A 13,982-nucleotide genomic window follows, 5' to 3' on the forward strand; every position below is an offset into this window, starting at 1 on the left:
CAACCAATTTTGCTTTTCTTGCTAGACCCGTTCTGATGCAATTGAGACAGATCGGCTCACGTACGTTCTGATATCTGCGTGGGACATGCAAAGCATAAACTAATCTGCGTGGGATATGCTTGAACCCGACCCAAACCCAACCCACCCCATACAGATGCAATAACAGCCAGCGAACCCAACCCCACCCGACCCAGAAAATAATTAACCATGTCAATCCAACAACTCAAACCAAACCACTAAATTTTCTCACCCAGTACATCCCAACCAATTCACTAAGGACATATTTGTTAGGCTGGATGGAGGCCGGTTAGACTCACCACGTTGGTGCCTGGATGGCTCGCTCGGTCAAGTTCATCCGATGCAAAATCACTATTGCAGACTGGTCCAAAAACGGATTTTATTCACGTTTCTTGTCACGATCAAATTCTTAATCACGCATTTAAGTAAAATTATGCTTCTTAAATATTATATTTAATTTTACGTAATAATCTTTCGGAGCGCTAATGCACTTCATTAATAATTATTTGGATAAAAAAAAATTGAGGGAGAAAATAATAAAAAAATGTATTAGAACTACCTATTTTCTCTACCATGTGGGCCCCACATGTGGCTCCACACCTCACCCACTCCCTCTCTCAAGTGGGCAGCACCCCACCTGCTCTCTCTCTCCTCTCCTCACCCCACACGGCACCCAAGTTATTGTAGCAGCAGCTCCCCTCCCTCTCTCACTCAAGCTCAAGCTATCTCTCTCCCTTCCTTCCCAAAATCCGAGCTCAAGTGGAGTATTCAAGGTATGCATATAGTACCATTGCATTATCTAGCTCATAAGCTACTCATCTATTTAATCCATTTTTGTTTTTGTGGAAGAATCAAATAGTCCTTGAAGTTCTTAACGTTCTTGAGCTTTTTGGAGAAAAAATGGAGTTTTGATCGAATCTGAGCTCTAGAGTTGTGTTGGTAGTCAATGAGCAAGCTCTAGTACCCTTAGATAATCCTTAACATGTCCCCTTTAGGCTTGAAAAAGATCGCAACTCAAATCAACCAAAAACCCATTGAGAACAGCTTTTCTGGACTGACTCGGATACTCCGGAATCACCCGGATACTCCGGGTTCAACAGAATTTGTCTGATGAATTGTGTTCAAAATTGGTTAGGGTTTAGGATGCGAGTTTGGTTTAGGATCCCTTAGATAGGGCATATGCACATTTGTGTAGCACAGATTTGTAATATGAGCCAAATCACCTGAGGGAAAAATCGTGAAAAAAAATTCAAGTCTGTATCACTCGGATTATCCAGACAAACCCGGAGACTCTGGGTAGTTATGTGATCGTATAGCTGAGAGCTTCATTCGGAACCTTACTCAAAGTGTCCGGCACATCCCGGATAGTCCGGACCACCCAGAGGTTCCGAGTCAAATTAAAATAATGCTAAACGAGAGCCTTCAACGGAGGATGGCCCGGATACTACGGAACTTGGACATTTCAGATTTACCCAGATACTCTAAGCCAGTCAAATAAAAAGTAGTAACCGAGCGTCTCCTCCGGAGGGTCCGAGCCCGGATACTCTGAACCAGTCCGGATACTCCAGATGGCTGTTATTTTCTGATTTTCATTTAGATTGTTTAGTATTGCATTGATTCACATATCTTATACTTCTAGCATGTTGTTAAGCATTGTAGCATGCCTCATTGCATTCATTCATGCTCATCATTCCACACGTTCTTGTTTAGCGAACAAGGAGCCAGAGCAGGAGGCGACCATGGTCGAAGACAACTCTAATCTTCCGGATTTCGACGAGTGTTGTGTGGGTAACTATAGGCAGCTACCTGAGCAGCAAGGCAAGCATCTATCATATTGCACATTTGTCGAATTGAATGAAATCTAAATATTGATAAACTATGCCTATGTTGATTGCATAATCCCTACCTTGAATTGTTCATCTATATTCTTGTAGCCTTGGTAACGTGGTAAATGTCTAAGAGTCGATCGAAATGCTTAACAATGCATAGGTCCTCGGTAGAAGATGAGCAATGGTTCAACAGTTATTTGCGAGCTTATGGTTTACTATTTATTCACGTATATGGTTATATGGATGCTAGTTTGATGAGTGGTTAGTATGAGACGAGATGTGGGCGGTGTTATGGGTGACGTCTGCCTCGAAGAAAAATCCTAGGGGTAGTCCGGGAGAGGAACCCGGGCACCATAGACCGCTTGCATCGTTTAAGGCCAATCGTCGGGGTAGTTAGCTTTAGCACTTACCTTACTCACCACATGCCAATCTAATGGTAAGGCGAGTCAAATACCTTCGCAGTTGTGGCTTTGTGGGCCTGAACGTCGATGGTGTGAGCGGGCGGGTTGTAAGTGGTGCTAGTTTGCTCCAGGAGTAGTTCTAGTACCACCGCGCCGAGCGATGCACGATCCACACGGTTGGGGCTGGTCGGGAAAGGTTATCACAAGTACCCCCTTGTGTGCACTTTAGTGAGTGGTACAAGCCGTACGGTACTCGTGTTGTGTGGGTTCAGGAGTATCCTCTGCAGGGTATATAAACAGTTCGAACTGTCGCGCTTTCGGTCATGAGCATGCTATTATTTCATTTGCACCCGATCGTAAAGTTCTCGTATATGGTTGATGGTTCGGATATGTGGGTGATGGTTTGGTTATTATGATGATGTATGAGTTTGTTCAGTTTACTTAATTGTTCAAGTACTTATGTTACATTTATGTTGCAGTTTCATTTATGTTCAGATGGTTATTACATGGTAGAATGGCATGTTTGGTTAAGTATAGGTGCTCACACATATATGTCCAGATTGCTTACCGTATATGTTTTACTTAACCCCATGGCATGTCCTTGCTAACAGCTCAATGTATAATCCTTGGAGTCGGAATATTATATATCCATATTATGTAAGTCTTGTGAGTACCTTCGTACTTAGGGTGCTGCTCTTAAGTTTTTGCAGGTATTGCTGCTGCTGCGGAAGAGGCTGTTTTTGACTACTTCGTGCCTGCCGATCAGGGTGGCAGGCAAGAGTAGTGCATCCTACTCTGAAGATGGCGTTTTGAGACGGTGCCTTAGGGCATGCTTTGCCGTCCTCTTTTGTGTTCTTAAGTATTATCTTTCCGCTGCGTAGTTCTTTTGTGGTTAGGAGTTGAGGGGTTCTGTCTCCTCCTAGCTCGTTTTTGTTGTAAATTGTTGAAATCAGTTGCATGCTTAATACTTGTAATATAAATGTTTATTACTCGCTCTTTATTAAGCTATGTTGTGATGTATATATTGGAAGGCATGTGTTCTGATTCTTAAGTACAAAACACGTGCTAGGACTACCGGGATAATATTCTGATCCTCCTAGTGATTAATTAGAATATTGTTAGATGGTTCCCACAGTTCTCCCAAGCCAGACGGCGCTAATGATGTGATTAGCATATAATTAGTTAATATTAACTCATAATAGTATATTTTAACTTGGATTAAGGCTTAATGTAATAAATTAATTACTATAGAGTGTATTTATGAAAAATAAATATCATATTAACACTTATTTTTTATTTTAATCTCATACAATTAACAAATACAATTTTTTAATCAAACTAAGTATATATAAACAACCAAACAAATAATATTATATATACTCAGTCCGGCTCAAATAAGCCTATCTCACTGAATACTAGCTAAGTTAGACCTTGCGAGTAACTAAACTGGCGCTAAGATGGAAACCCACTATCCACCCGATTCTAACCCAGCACAATTCGTCTTCTCCAATCGCTCGCTCACTACAACACAAGCCAAAGCAAAATTCCCAATTCCCACGACAAGGCACCACACGACAACACACGAGCTCGCCTCCGCGAGGTCCGCGTGCAGGTGCTCCAGCACCAAGTGGAAGCGGAGCTCGCCCAAGAACATGACAGGCTGTTCCCGGAGAGGTCAAGGTGGATGGAGACCTGCGCGTTGGGCAGCTGAGGCTCCCCACCGCGGTGCCGTTCGCCCCGGCCGCGAGCTGCGGGAACCCGTTGCACGCGCAGCGTCGTTGTAGCTCCAGCTGGCGGGCATGCCCAGCGGATCCGCGGTAATTCTTAAGCTATACTAGTGGAGATTGGCGCGCCATTGCGCGCCACGAGGAAATAACGGTGCTAGTAGAAAGGAGGGGTTGAATGTGATAATAATCAGTAATGTAATATAAATATTGATTATTGGAGTAATGTTGTATAATATCTAGTTGTAAGAGCATGGTATTGTGAATCTTGAATTTTGTAGGGTGAAGTAAAATATATTACAGATGGAGGATGATGTGTTCAAAAATACAAGAAAGCGTTTATTTACAGTGTGGTGGGATTATAAAGTTTGGGATGCAAATTAGGGAATTAAACACGTATAGAATAATACATAGATTTTACATGTATACGGTAGTAATTGGATTGGGCGGTGATATGATGAATTTATCATCCTTGGCTTGCCGAACCAAATGGGTAAACACCATGGTCATGGAAGATTGTTGCTCCTGTTTGAAGGCATTTGTCAACTTCTTTCATGGCTGACTTGATATGTTTGATGAGAAATAATACATACACCTATGAAGTTACTTGAGAATTACAGAATCTGTTGCAAAATACATTAGTCTTGAATAGATTAGAAGTTATTGTAAGCTTTGTTTATAGGTAATGCAAAAAGATTTCAATGAGCGGTCATCTCGGTAGTTTTGTATGTTGGTGTCTTCAAGATAAGATGCCGATTGAGTATTGCACGGCTGTTAACACGTGAGGTTCGAGTCTATGTGACAGTGGGTGTATAGTAAATCAGAGGATCTGTGTTTTTGAAGATATAGATATAGCGTGAGATAGATGATCGGTCATTGCGAAGTTTAAGATATACATATATTGTGTGTCAGGCTTAGGATAGTGCTAAGCCGGTATACCTGGCCCTGTGGGGAATAGATGATTATGATTTACAGCACGGGGAGACTCGCATGTGGACGCGACGGATCCATTTGCTCCACGCACTGCTGTTATTGTATTTTGGCATGGGAAATTGACCTGGAATCATCATCTAATTAAGCATAAAGTTTGGAGTGAGAGTGATAATGGTCATGTCATGGAGATCTGGATATATAGATATATTTTTTGTGTGTGATGATATATAAAATGTGAGCTGAAAAGTAGTAAATGTAAATGGTTGACGAAAGGTATGTAAAGGGGTAGGTAAAAGATAGAAAGGAAGAAAACTAATCTGTGTTATGTGGGTTAACCGAGTTAGTGTTTGTAATTGAATATGCATAAAGATGAGAATATGCTTGGTAAAACTGCTTTATGTTTGGAAACGAGGCATGAGATGGATTCCGTAGAGATTGTATTAGGTGTTTAATATGTAAAAGCATAGTGTTGATTATGAACCGCTAGTAAGAAAGATACATGTTGAGAAGGTGCAGGGTTGTAACTCTTTACTAAAGCTGTAAGTATATGTTGTGAATTTGTGTATATATATATTGCTTGGTTAGCCTACTATTTATCACCGAGTGTTTGTTTTTTTGTGCGGTGGATAATAATGGAATGCTAATGGAGAACAGAGGTTACGTTAGAAGGTAGGAAAGCAGTAAATAGAGTAATCGTATTAACGATAATACATGTTAGTCTAGTGGCAGATTAAATATGTAGTGGCGTTATTTGATAAAAGGGAGGATCGTATGTTTTGAGATGGCAAGATATAGGAGGTGAAGAGAGGGGATTGGTTGAGTGAACTTATGTGTTAGTAAGCAGTGGTAAACAACGTACTGTCTTCTAGAGGGGATGCTAGGTGTATGACACAGATATACATAAGGTATTTATAGAGTGTTGTAGGTAGGGAAGTAGAGAAGAAGTACGTACCTGCCGAGGTGAAGGCCTGAAAAAAAATGCTGTCTAAGATGGTAGACAAAGGGAGCGTAGAATATATATTTGATTCTACTATGTTGAGACGTAGACATCAACGTTTATGTTAGAAGGAAGGGACAAATATGAGTATGTGGTGCAAAAAAGAGTAATATAATTAAAGGAAGAGGTGTATACCATAGTGGTAAGAAAAAATGTGAGAAGTAGCAGTTGGAAATCCAATGTGGGATTTGGCTGAAAGGTAAAGACGGTATTCTATCAGTATCATGGTTGTCTTAGCACTGTGATAAAAGGCAAGTGGCATGACTGGTTAATTTTCTTGGCTGAAGGTAATGAAATAGAACGTATTGTAGTAATCTAAGATGGTACAGCAAAAGCAGTTATAGTAGGTTGACCAGGTATTTACAACTGGTATTGCTGAAAAGGGGGTGAGTGTGTTTAGAGGACGAGATGCATCACACAGGCAGGAGGTGCTATAGTGGAGGGGTAATGTCTACGACGGTTATATGTACAGAGGTTCATCGGTAGCAGGTTCGAGGGTAGAGTCATATTCACAGCAAAATAAAAACATAGCCTATTAAGTTTGCTGGCACAACCAGGAAGGAACCAAGGTAGATTCCTGTGTTGTCAAGTCTTGAGTTATCCATATTGGTACAAAAAGGTCCAGAGGCGGGGTTTGTCAATCTGAAATAATAAAGAAAGAACCAGTAAGAAAGAAGAGCAGGTATTAGAAGAGTAGAAGTAATAGAAGTAGTAAAGGTAGGATTGATAGCAGCAGTGAAGGTGTTGAAAGCAAGAGGACTTACAGGTAGCTATTTCCTTGAGGAAGCTTAGGAACTTCTGTTAAGTTGATGGATCACCGTGGGGAATATCAGAATGAGCAGCACCATGGGAACGAAGTGTAGATCTTAACATAAAGAAAGTAAGGATTGAATGGTCAAGATGTAAAAATAACAGGTTTAAATAGTTTTTAATATAAATTGTGAGGGTAGTAGTTATTGAGAGTTTTGGAGAGCACTGACCTAGTGGTAGGGTGTAAATGGGTTTCCAAACTATCAGCATCAGGGAGAATGTGTTTGGATGTACCCTACAGTAAAACGCAGCTTATTTTGGAAGCGAAATAATGACATTTAGACATTTGGATAGCCGGCAAGTAAAGTATGATAAGTATAATTAGGCTGGGAGTGGCTGGGTGTGTACACATTTGTTGAAAACAGAAGAGGTTTAGACGTAGATGTCAAGGGAATGAAGGAACTGAGTGAAGTATAATTAACCTGACCACTTGTATCTGTATGCAAGGATAAACGCCTGCGTACATCTCTTCTTTCTTTGGTATCAACAGGGTGATCACTAGATTTTGGGACATGCAAAAAGAGAACAATGGTAAAGTGTAGAGTAAGCGAGTAGGTATTCCAAAGAGTAGAATATGCTTAGTGTACTTACGGAGGAGGTTGCTTGTTTTTCAGGGTGGCAACATTTGGGGATGTTGCTGGTGGCGGAGTATGCTTGATGTTGTGGTAGAGAAAGCAAATATCAGTAGAAGGTATATGATAAGATACAAAATAGGAGGTAACCAAGTGAATAGAAAAGATTAAGGATTTAAGTACCTCAGATAATTCAGAAATCTCATCCTGCGGATTTTTGTGTGATTCTGAAAAATCAGATGAGGATCCAATTGCTAAAACTGATTTCTGTTTGTCATGAAGGGATAAACTGGTGGACCTCCTGATTGTTGGAACGGTAGTTTGCCGACCGTATGCACAATTAACGTGTTTCACTTCGTATGATCGCTGGGGTTTCTCGAAACATTTGCTGGTGACGTTCATTGTGAACTGGTATTTTTGCGAAACCAGCGAGGCTATTTCACTTGGAATTGTGTCAATGGAGCGGCAGGATCTTAGTAATACCTTCACGTCTTTATGAACAAGGCGACGGCCCATGTCACCAAAGAGGACAAATTCTGCTTCATCTGTGCCATCAGTTCCTATTAAGCATATCTTATATCTGCAGTAAAGATATGGTATGAGTAAATGTATGTGTATACTATATTATTCAAATATGGTATGCAAAATTGGTAGAAGGTGTACATCTGTATAGTAAGGAAGTATTACTTGAATTTAGACCCTGTGCATTTGCAATGTGGACATTTGTATCCACTTCCGTCGGGGAGCGCAGTTTTGCTGCACCGATTGCATGATGGAAAAAACCAGGATATAGATGGATCGATCCGGGAAATAGTAATGGTGCACCGGAAGCCTTGAGGCTGCAATAAAAGATATGGTAATGGATCGTGTTGTAGTACATGTTGGATAAGGCACTGAATGATCAATTGAAGTTAAAACTGGTAGTATACTTAACTGGGAAGTCGTATGGACTGATACTAAACATCTCCTCTAAAGTTTTCTGTTCTGGTTCAGCAGGTGGCAGCTGGGGAATAGGAGGCTGCTGATCCATTGCGGTGTGTTGCACAGGCTGGAAACTACCGTGGAGGCTATTGGGGTGTAGAGGGGGAATGAAGTAATTAATTGAGGAGAATGTAGTTGCATAAAACAATAAATAGCACAATATGGAATAGTATGAAATAAAAGAGGTATGACTATGGTAGGTAAACAATACTTTGCTAGGACAGTGTGAGCTTCAGGGAGATTAGGATTTATGTACCACCAGCAAGCTGTATTACCACTTAGCGAATGTTCGCCTATAATGGGAAATCACATACATGGTATTAAGTTTTTCTGTAAAGAAAGGGTATGGTAATGGGATATGAAGAGAGAACAATGGAAAGTTGTTAAGGGACAGACCTCTGTAAGATTTCATAAGAAGCCCAACAAAGATAGCCACAACTGGTTCTTTTTGGCCAATTGTGTATATTTCATCAGCATTAAATTCAGAAGCTCTTTGTCCCCAAAGATACAGTTTGATTTCATAGTTGCTAAAATGGAACGGGATAAATCAGAACTGAAGAACTTTAGAGGAATATTAAAAATTTGGTTCGAACAGTAGGAGAAGACAGTAGTCATGGAGAAAAGAATGCAGATTATAGTTTACCTGTTGTCTCTCAATGTGATAGCCCTTCGGGTTGTGGGTTTGCTTTGATTAGCTAGCTGGAGTGTGGTTGTATCAGCAACCTCAGTGATTAAACCAATAACATCTGCAAGATAAAAGAAAGGATTGAGCAGAATAGTAGCAGAATGTTGGGTAATTAGCGGTGTAGGAAGCAAGTGATAAATAGATTGTGAAATAGGTATGTACCAATAAAGTGCTTGGTCTCCCCAACAAGCGTAGGCAAATCAGAGAATCGCGTTAGACTATAGGTGTATAGCGGAATGGTAGATTGGTGGCCACTCTTCTCTTCAATCAAGGTATGACAGGTAATTTCGATCATAAATTCTGAGTCAACAGGTCTGTAAGAGGGTTTTGATTTGAGCACCCTGAATCTCTTTAGGGTGTATACTTTCCCTTCAGTGAGCATAGCTTTCTTGTCTTTGATATTGTCCGAGGCAATTTCAGCGTACATAGCAGTCCCCTAAAATAGGTGAAGATACATAATTAGAATAGCAAATAGGGAGTAACGAATGGTAAACGGAGTATACATCTGTAATAGCAAAGTAGGTTAACTGTGTACTACCTCAGCATCCAAGAGCACAAGGTCAATATGTCGTATATCACCATCATCAGATCCTCCACGATATGATCACCCGTAGCACAATACATCTGCAAGAAAGAATAGAGGGTGCACTAAACGTTTAAGGTACCGAAGATCTGCAATAACAAAACTCACCTACATAACGAAACCACATGACCGCTAACCCAGACTAACAGAGCAGAACCAAGATGGTGGAGCACCGCATATACATAACAGTGGAATCAACGTAGGTAATTAAGCAACATAAACTCTAACAGAGGCTCCTAAAGAAGCGTGCCCCGGCTACACATGGAGGTATGAAAACACAGGGGGGAACCATGACAAGGAGACCGTGAGAACAGACAGGATTATCAACATTCAATCGGTAACAGTAACCAGATAACAAACAAGGAATCCATATTCTATGAACCGAAGATATATATCCATAAAAGGAATAAAAGAACTAACCTTCAGAGTAGACCAGTGGCCGGCGTATACCCAAATGATCAGAGACGGTACAACCATCCACACTAACATTAGAACACAGCAAAAAAAACCAAACGGCTAAGAAAGAAAACAAAAAAAGCTCGGGAGTAAAAAATAGCTAGAAACAACATTAATCCCTGCCCACGCCTTGCATACCTGCCGCCGGGTGCAAAAGACGTGGACGAACCCGTAGCACAATACAGCAGGAACGAACAGAGCTGTAAGATGAAAAGCACCGATCTGCGGAGCTGGAACGGGTCAAAAAGAAAAGGAAACAACGAACGGAAATTACAACCCGAAGTATAAACAACGCAAACCACAGGAATAAAGCAAAAAGAAGGACGGTCAAAACGGCAGGGAAGAAGAAATCCAAGAAACAAAGTTTAGGATTTTCTCGTTAAATAAATGCGAACGGGAAAAAAAAGGTGGACAAAGAAATAAGGAATAAACTTAAAAGAAACATGGACAAAATGTCGGCACAAAATAGATCGAAAAAGACAGAGGCTGATGAACACTCACACAACGAAGGTAAAAAATAAATTAAAAAGAAACATGGACAAACCTCCGGCATGGAACGGAGTTAAAAAGACGCAGCTAACAAATATACCGAAAGCAACGACGGCAAAAACGAGGGGTCCGGGTGGAAAAAACGTGGACGAACCCGTAGCACAATACAGCAGGAACGAACAGAGCTGTAAGATGAAAAGCACCGATCTCCGGAGCTGGAATGGGCCAAAAAAAAAAAAAGGAAACAACGAATGAAAATTACAGCCCGAACTATAGACAGCGCAAAGCGCAGAAATAAAGCAAAAAAAAGGGACGGTCAAAACGGTAGGAAAGAAGAAATCCAAGAAAAAAGACCTAAAACCCAAACGCCAGAGATTCGTAGGCTGGACAAAAAGAAAGCTACCATTTTCCTATTAACAAATGCCCATCTCTTTTTTGTTTTTGGGGCAAAAAAGATCAACAAACAAGGACACAAACAGAGTAGATCGAAGCCTAACTCAAAGCAACTGGAGACAATAGAGCCAAGGAACAAAGAATTACTATAAATCCGAGACAAAGAACACCAGATCCGTAAAATCCAACAAATAAAGAAGTTGCACAAATCAAAGGAATAAGAAAGAAATCCACACGGCATGTACACAGCAGGAACACACAAGAAGGATCCGATCCAAACAAAAAACGTGAACATCCCCATCCAGCAAGCACGCAAAGTGAACGAAAACCCACCAGAGAGGAAACTGGAAGGGGAACCGGTAGAGCTCAGGAAGCGAGCAATCAAGAGAACCAGCGACGGAGAAAACAAAGAGGAGGGCATTCACCAGACAGGAAAGTGGAAGGGGAAGCGGTAGAGCTCAGGAACCGAGTAGTCAAGAGAACCAGCGACGGAGAAAACAAAGAGGAGGGCCAATCCCCCAAACGAGGCAGCGATTTTACCGACGCACGCACCCCCGCAGCGTACAAACGGCACGACGACACGTGTACCGCACCAGGAACCGCAATAAAGAGGAGGGCCGGCCACCTAACCGCGAGCGGGAGGCAACAGGAGACACACGATGCAAGCATCCGACGGCCGCAAGCAACGAGTCGATGTGGCCAGGTGAGGAGCTGAGAAGTTCGCGGGGAATTATGGTATAGATCAGCAGCACGGAAATAGATCTAGGACTTGACGAAGCAAAGTCACGTATAAACAGTAGACATGACTTCATTCGTTGCGAGTTGTTGATTGAATATGGGCAGCGAGTTGTAGCGATATAGCAATGATACAATATTGCTACAGTTCTCATGCTACAGGAAGACCGGCTAAAATGGCATGTGTGCTACAGTAAAAATCAGCTCAACGGCCTCTCGCACACCGTACTAGTGACTGTAGATTACTGTTCATCAGCAGCAGCAGCCGTTGGATTGAGCGCGCACGCGCCAGGACACAGATGGACGAGCAGCAACACGCCAACACCACACCAACAACGGCGCTGCCACCTGCCGGCTGGGAGCTCCGAGTTCCAATTCGCTGAGATCTCCAGCACCAAATCGAAGCGGATTACATGCACCGCAGTCAGAATTAGAAGGAACCCATGGAAAGTGAGACAGATGAGCTTCAGGGCATGTTTGGTTTGCGACATCGGGAAGTCCGATTAAATTTTGATCATGTCCAGTGATTTAGTTAGTGTTTAGTTTGAAGTCAAAATTCAGCTATCTAAATTTTTTTGGCAGTGTCTATCTACCGCAAACTAGCAGTCGGGATGAGTTTTGGGCGTTCGCTTTAGCCGCTAGCGTTTTGGCCGGGCTACCAAAGTTTGGTTTGGTCATGAACTAGAAGATAATTTTTTAATCAAAATTTGGTACCACCTCGATTTTGACCATAACTAATATTCAGTTTGGCATTCCAACACCTACAACCAAAGACTTTCTCAATTCTCCATAACAAGCATAGATTTTCACCTAATACATATGATAATATCTAACCTTAACCCACCTCAACATAACCCAATAATAAATCAACCCGACCCAATGTACCTCGCAACTCGTTTCAACCCATCCAAAAGAAACCCAACCCGTTACCCAAACAAGCTCAACCCATTTGCAGCCCTACTAGTAGGTCCTGTAGAATCTTATTCCTACTTGCACCTGCTCACTGCAGAGGCTGAAATCTTATTTCATACTGGAATGAATAAAGTATTCCTTATCTTAAGGAAAATCGTACTTTGTTATTATGTATTCTAACCAAGCCGATGCATGCTGTCTTGTTGTACTGTATGGCTGCTGAAACGTCATTAGCAGATCGGGACTCGGGAGGCGAGCTGTGGGCTTGGGGCTCGGGAGAAACACCGGAACAGTCAGTCAGTCAGTCAGTCACACAGGAGGCCACGTTTGCTGATTGGCCATGTCCAGCTCACATGTTCAATGTGCCGTAGCATCATGTTTTCGAGGGAACCTGTGTCTTTGTCTTCACGATTAAAAAGAAAGAAACGTGTTCATAAAAGGGGTTGTAACAAAATGTTTCCAGAGTTTAGTTCAAATTTGAACTGAGTCCTAAAGGTTTCTAGAATAGTCCCCTTCTTCCAAACAAGCTCTTGAAAATCGACATGGGGAAGTACTTTTAGGTAGTCGCAATGTAATCCTTAAAATTTCTTAGATGACCCACTTACCTGTTGATTTTATTTTTGTTTTGTTTTGCAAGGAGAGACCCACCTTACCTTGTAAGTAAAAGCTTTATTCATAAGACAGTAATTTTGCAAGGATGTCCTACGCAGAATTCCTGCATTACAAACATCTTGTTTGGCTAAATGAAAAAATAATGTAAAACTGCACTTACCATCGGACAAGTTTAGATGTATAAGTGGCAGAAAGGAAACTATGTGTCCCTTACTTTTCTATTTTTTAAAAGTCGTAGGACTAATATGTTCAAACATATTTTCGCCAGATTTGATACCAATATATCTTACATAGAAATGCTTTCGTATTGCTTTCTCCTATTTCCAGTAACGTTTGACAAGATCATCGGTCCAAACTCGCAAAAAGAAAAAATCGCATCAGCCAAAAATATAGTACCCTTTTTATTTGTAATATAAGCGGCGAACTTGATCTTGACCGGTATATATTGTTTAGAGGAGTAAAGCACATAAAACAGAGCAAACAATTTTGCTAGGTGTTAATATATTTCCCACCAGAAAAAGTTTACATAGGTTGCAAAGAAAAGAACATACAAGGCACATGTTCACTTGATATCAGCGGCGGTAAGATAGAGGAGGAGAAAGAAAATCAAGCTCTATGTGACTTTGCTGCCACAGCTCTGCATGCAGCTAGAGTAGCAGACTGGAAGCGTCAAACAATTCTCCGCAAAGCTCGGCGCCCAACTCGGAGTTTTTTTTAATCAAGGAGCTTCATTTAATAGTTCTTTTTAATCAAGAAGCCAGCATTCTTGTACGGGTAGCAGTGCTAAAGTAAGTGCTCACTGCTAATTCTAATACATAATACTTCTTTAACGTACAAATATATTACTTTATT

The 13,982-nt window shown here is 41.3% G+C and overlaps 1 protein-coding gene across 1 annotated transcript; it reads right to left on the minus strand.

Annotated features, from left to right (window-relative positions):
* Positions 1–6,726: 6,726 nt before the first annotated feature.
* Positions 6,727–9,544, minus strand: LOC133893198 (uncharacterized). The gene is made up of 11 exons (XM_062334171.1): positions 9,489–9,544; positions 9,113–9,386; positions 8,909–9,011; positions 8,662–8,792; positions 8,477–8,558; positions 8,219–8,351; positions 7,972–8,123; positions 7,468–7,864; positions 7,304–7,365; positions 7,135–7,210; positions 6,727–6,947 (listed from the first exon to the last, which is right to left on the minus strand). The coding sequence occupies exons 2-11, from the start codon at positions 9,375–9,377 to the stop codon at positions 6,831–6,833; spliced, it is 1,518 nt and encodes a 505-aa protein (XP_062190155.1). The 5' UTR covers positions 9,378–9,386; positions 9,489–9,544; the 3' UTR covers positions 6,727–6,830.
* Positions 9,545–13,982: the final 4,438 nt, after the last annotated feature.

This window comes from Phragmites australis, chromosome 15 (genome assembly GCF_958298935.1).
Source record: "Phragmites australis chromosome 15, lpPhrAust1.1, whole genome shotgun sequence".
NCBI lineage: Eukaryota > Viridiplantae > Streptophyta > Magnoliopsida > Poales > Poaceae > Phragmites > Phragmites australis.

Excerpts from the sequence above, each read along its gene's own strand:
- LOC133893198 (XM_062334171.1), bottom strand. The coding sequence starts at position 9,377 with ATGTACGCTGAAATTGCCTCGGACAATATCAAAGACAAGAAAGCTATG. Across the intron at positions 9,012-9,112 it reads GGAGACCAAGCACTTTATTG|ATGTTATTGGTTTAATCACT; the intron begins GTACATACCTAT and ends TTTATCTTGCAG. Across the intron at positions 6,948-7,134 it reads ATACAGATACAAGTGGTCAG|GGTACATCCAAACACATTCT; the intron begins GTTAATTATACT and ends GTTTTACTGTAG.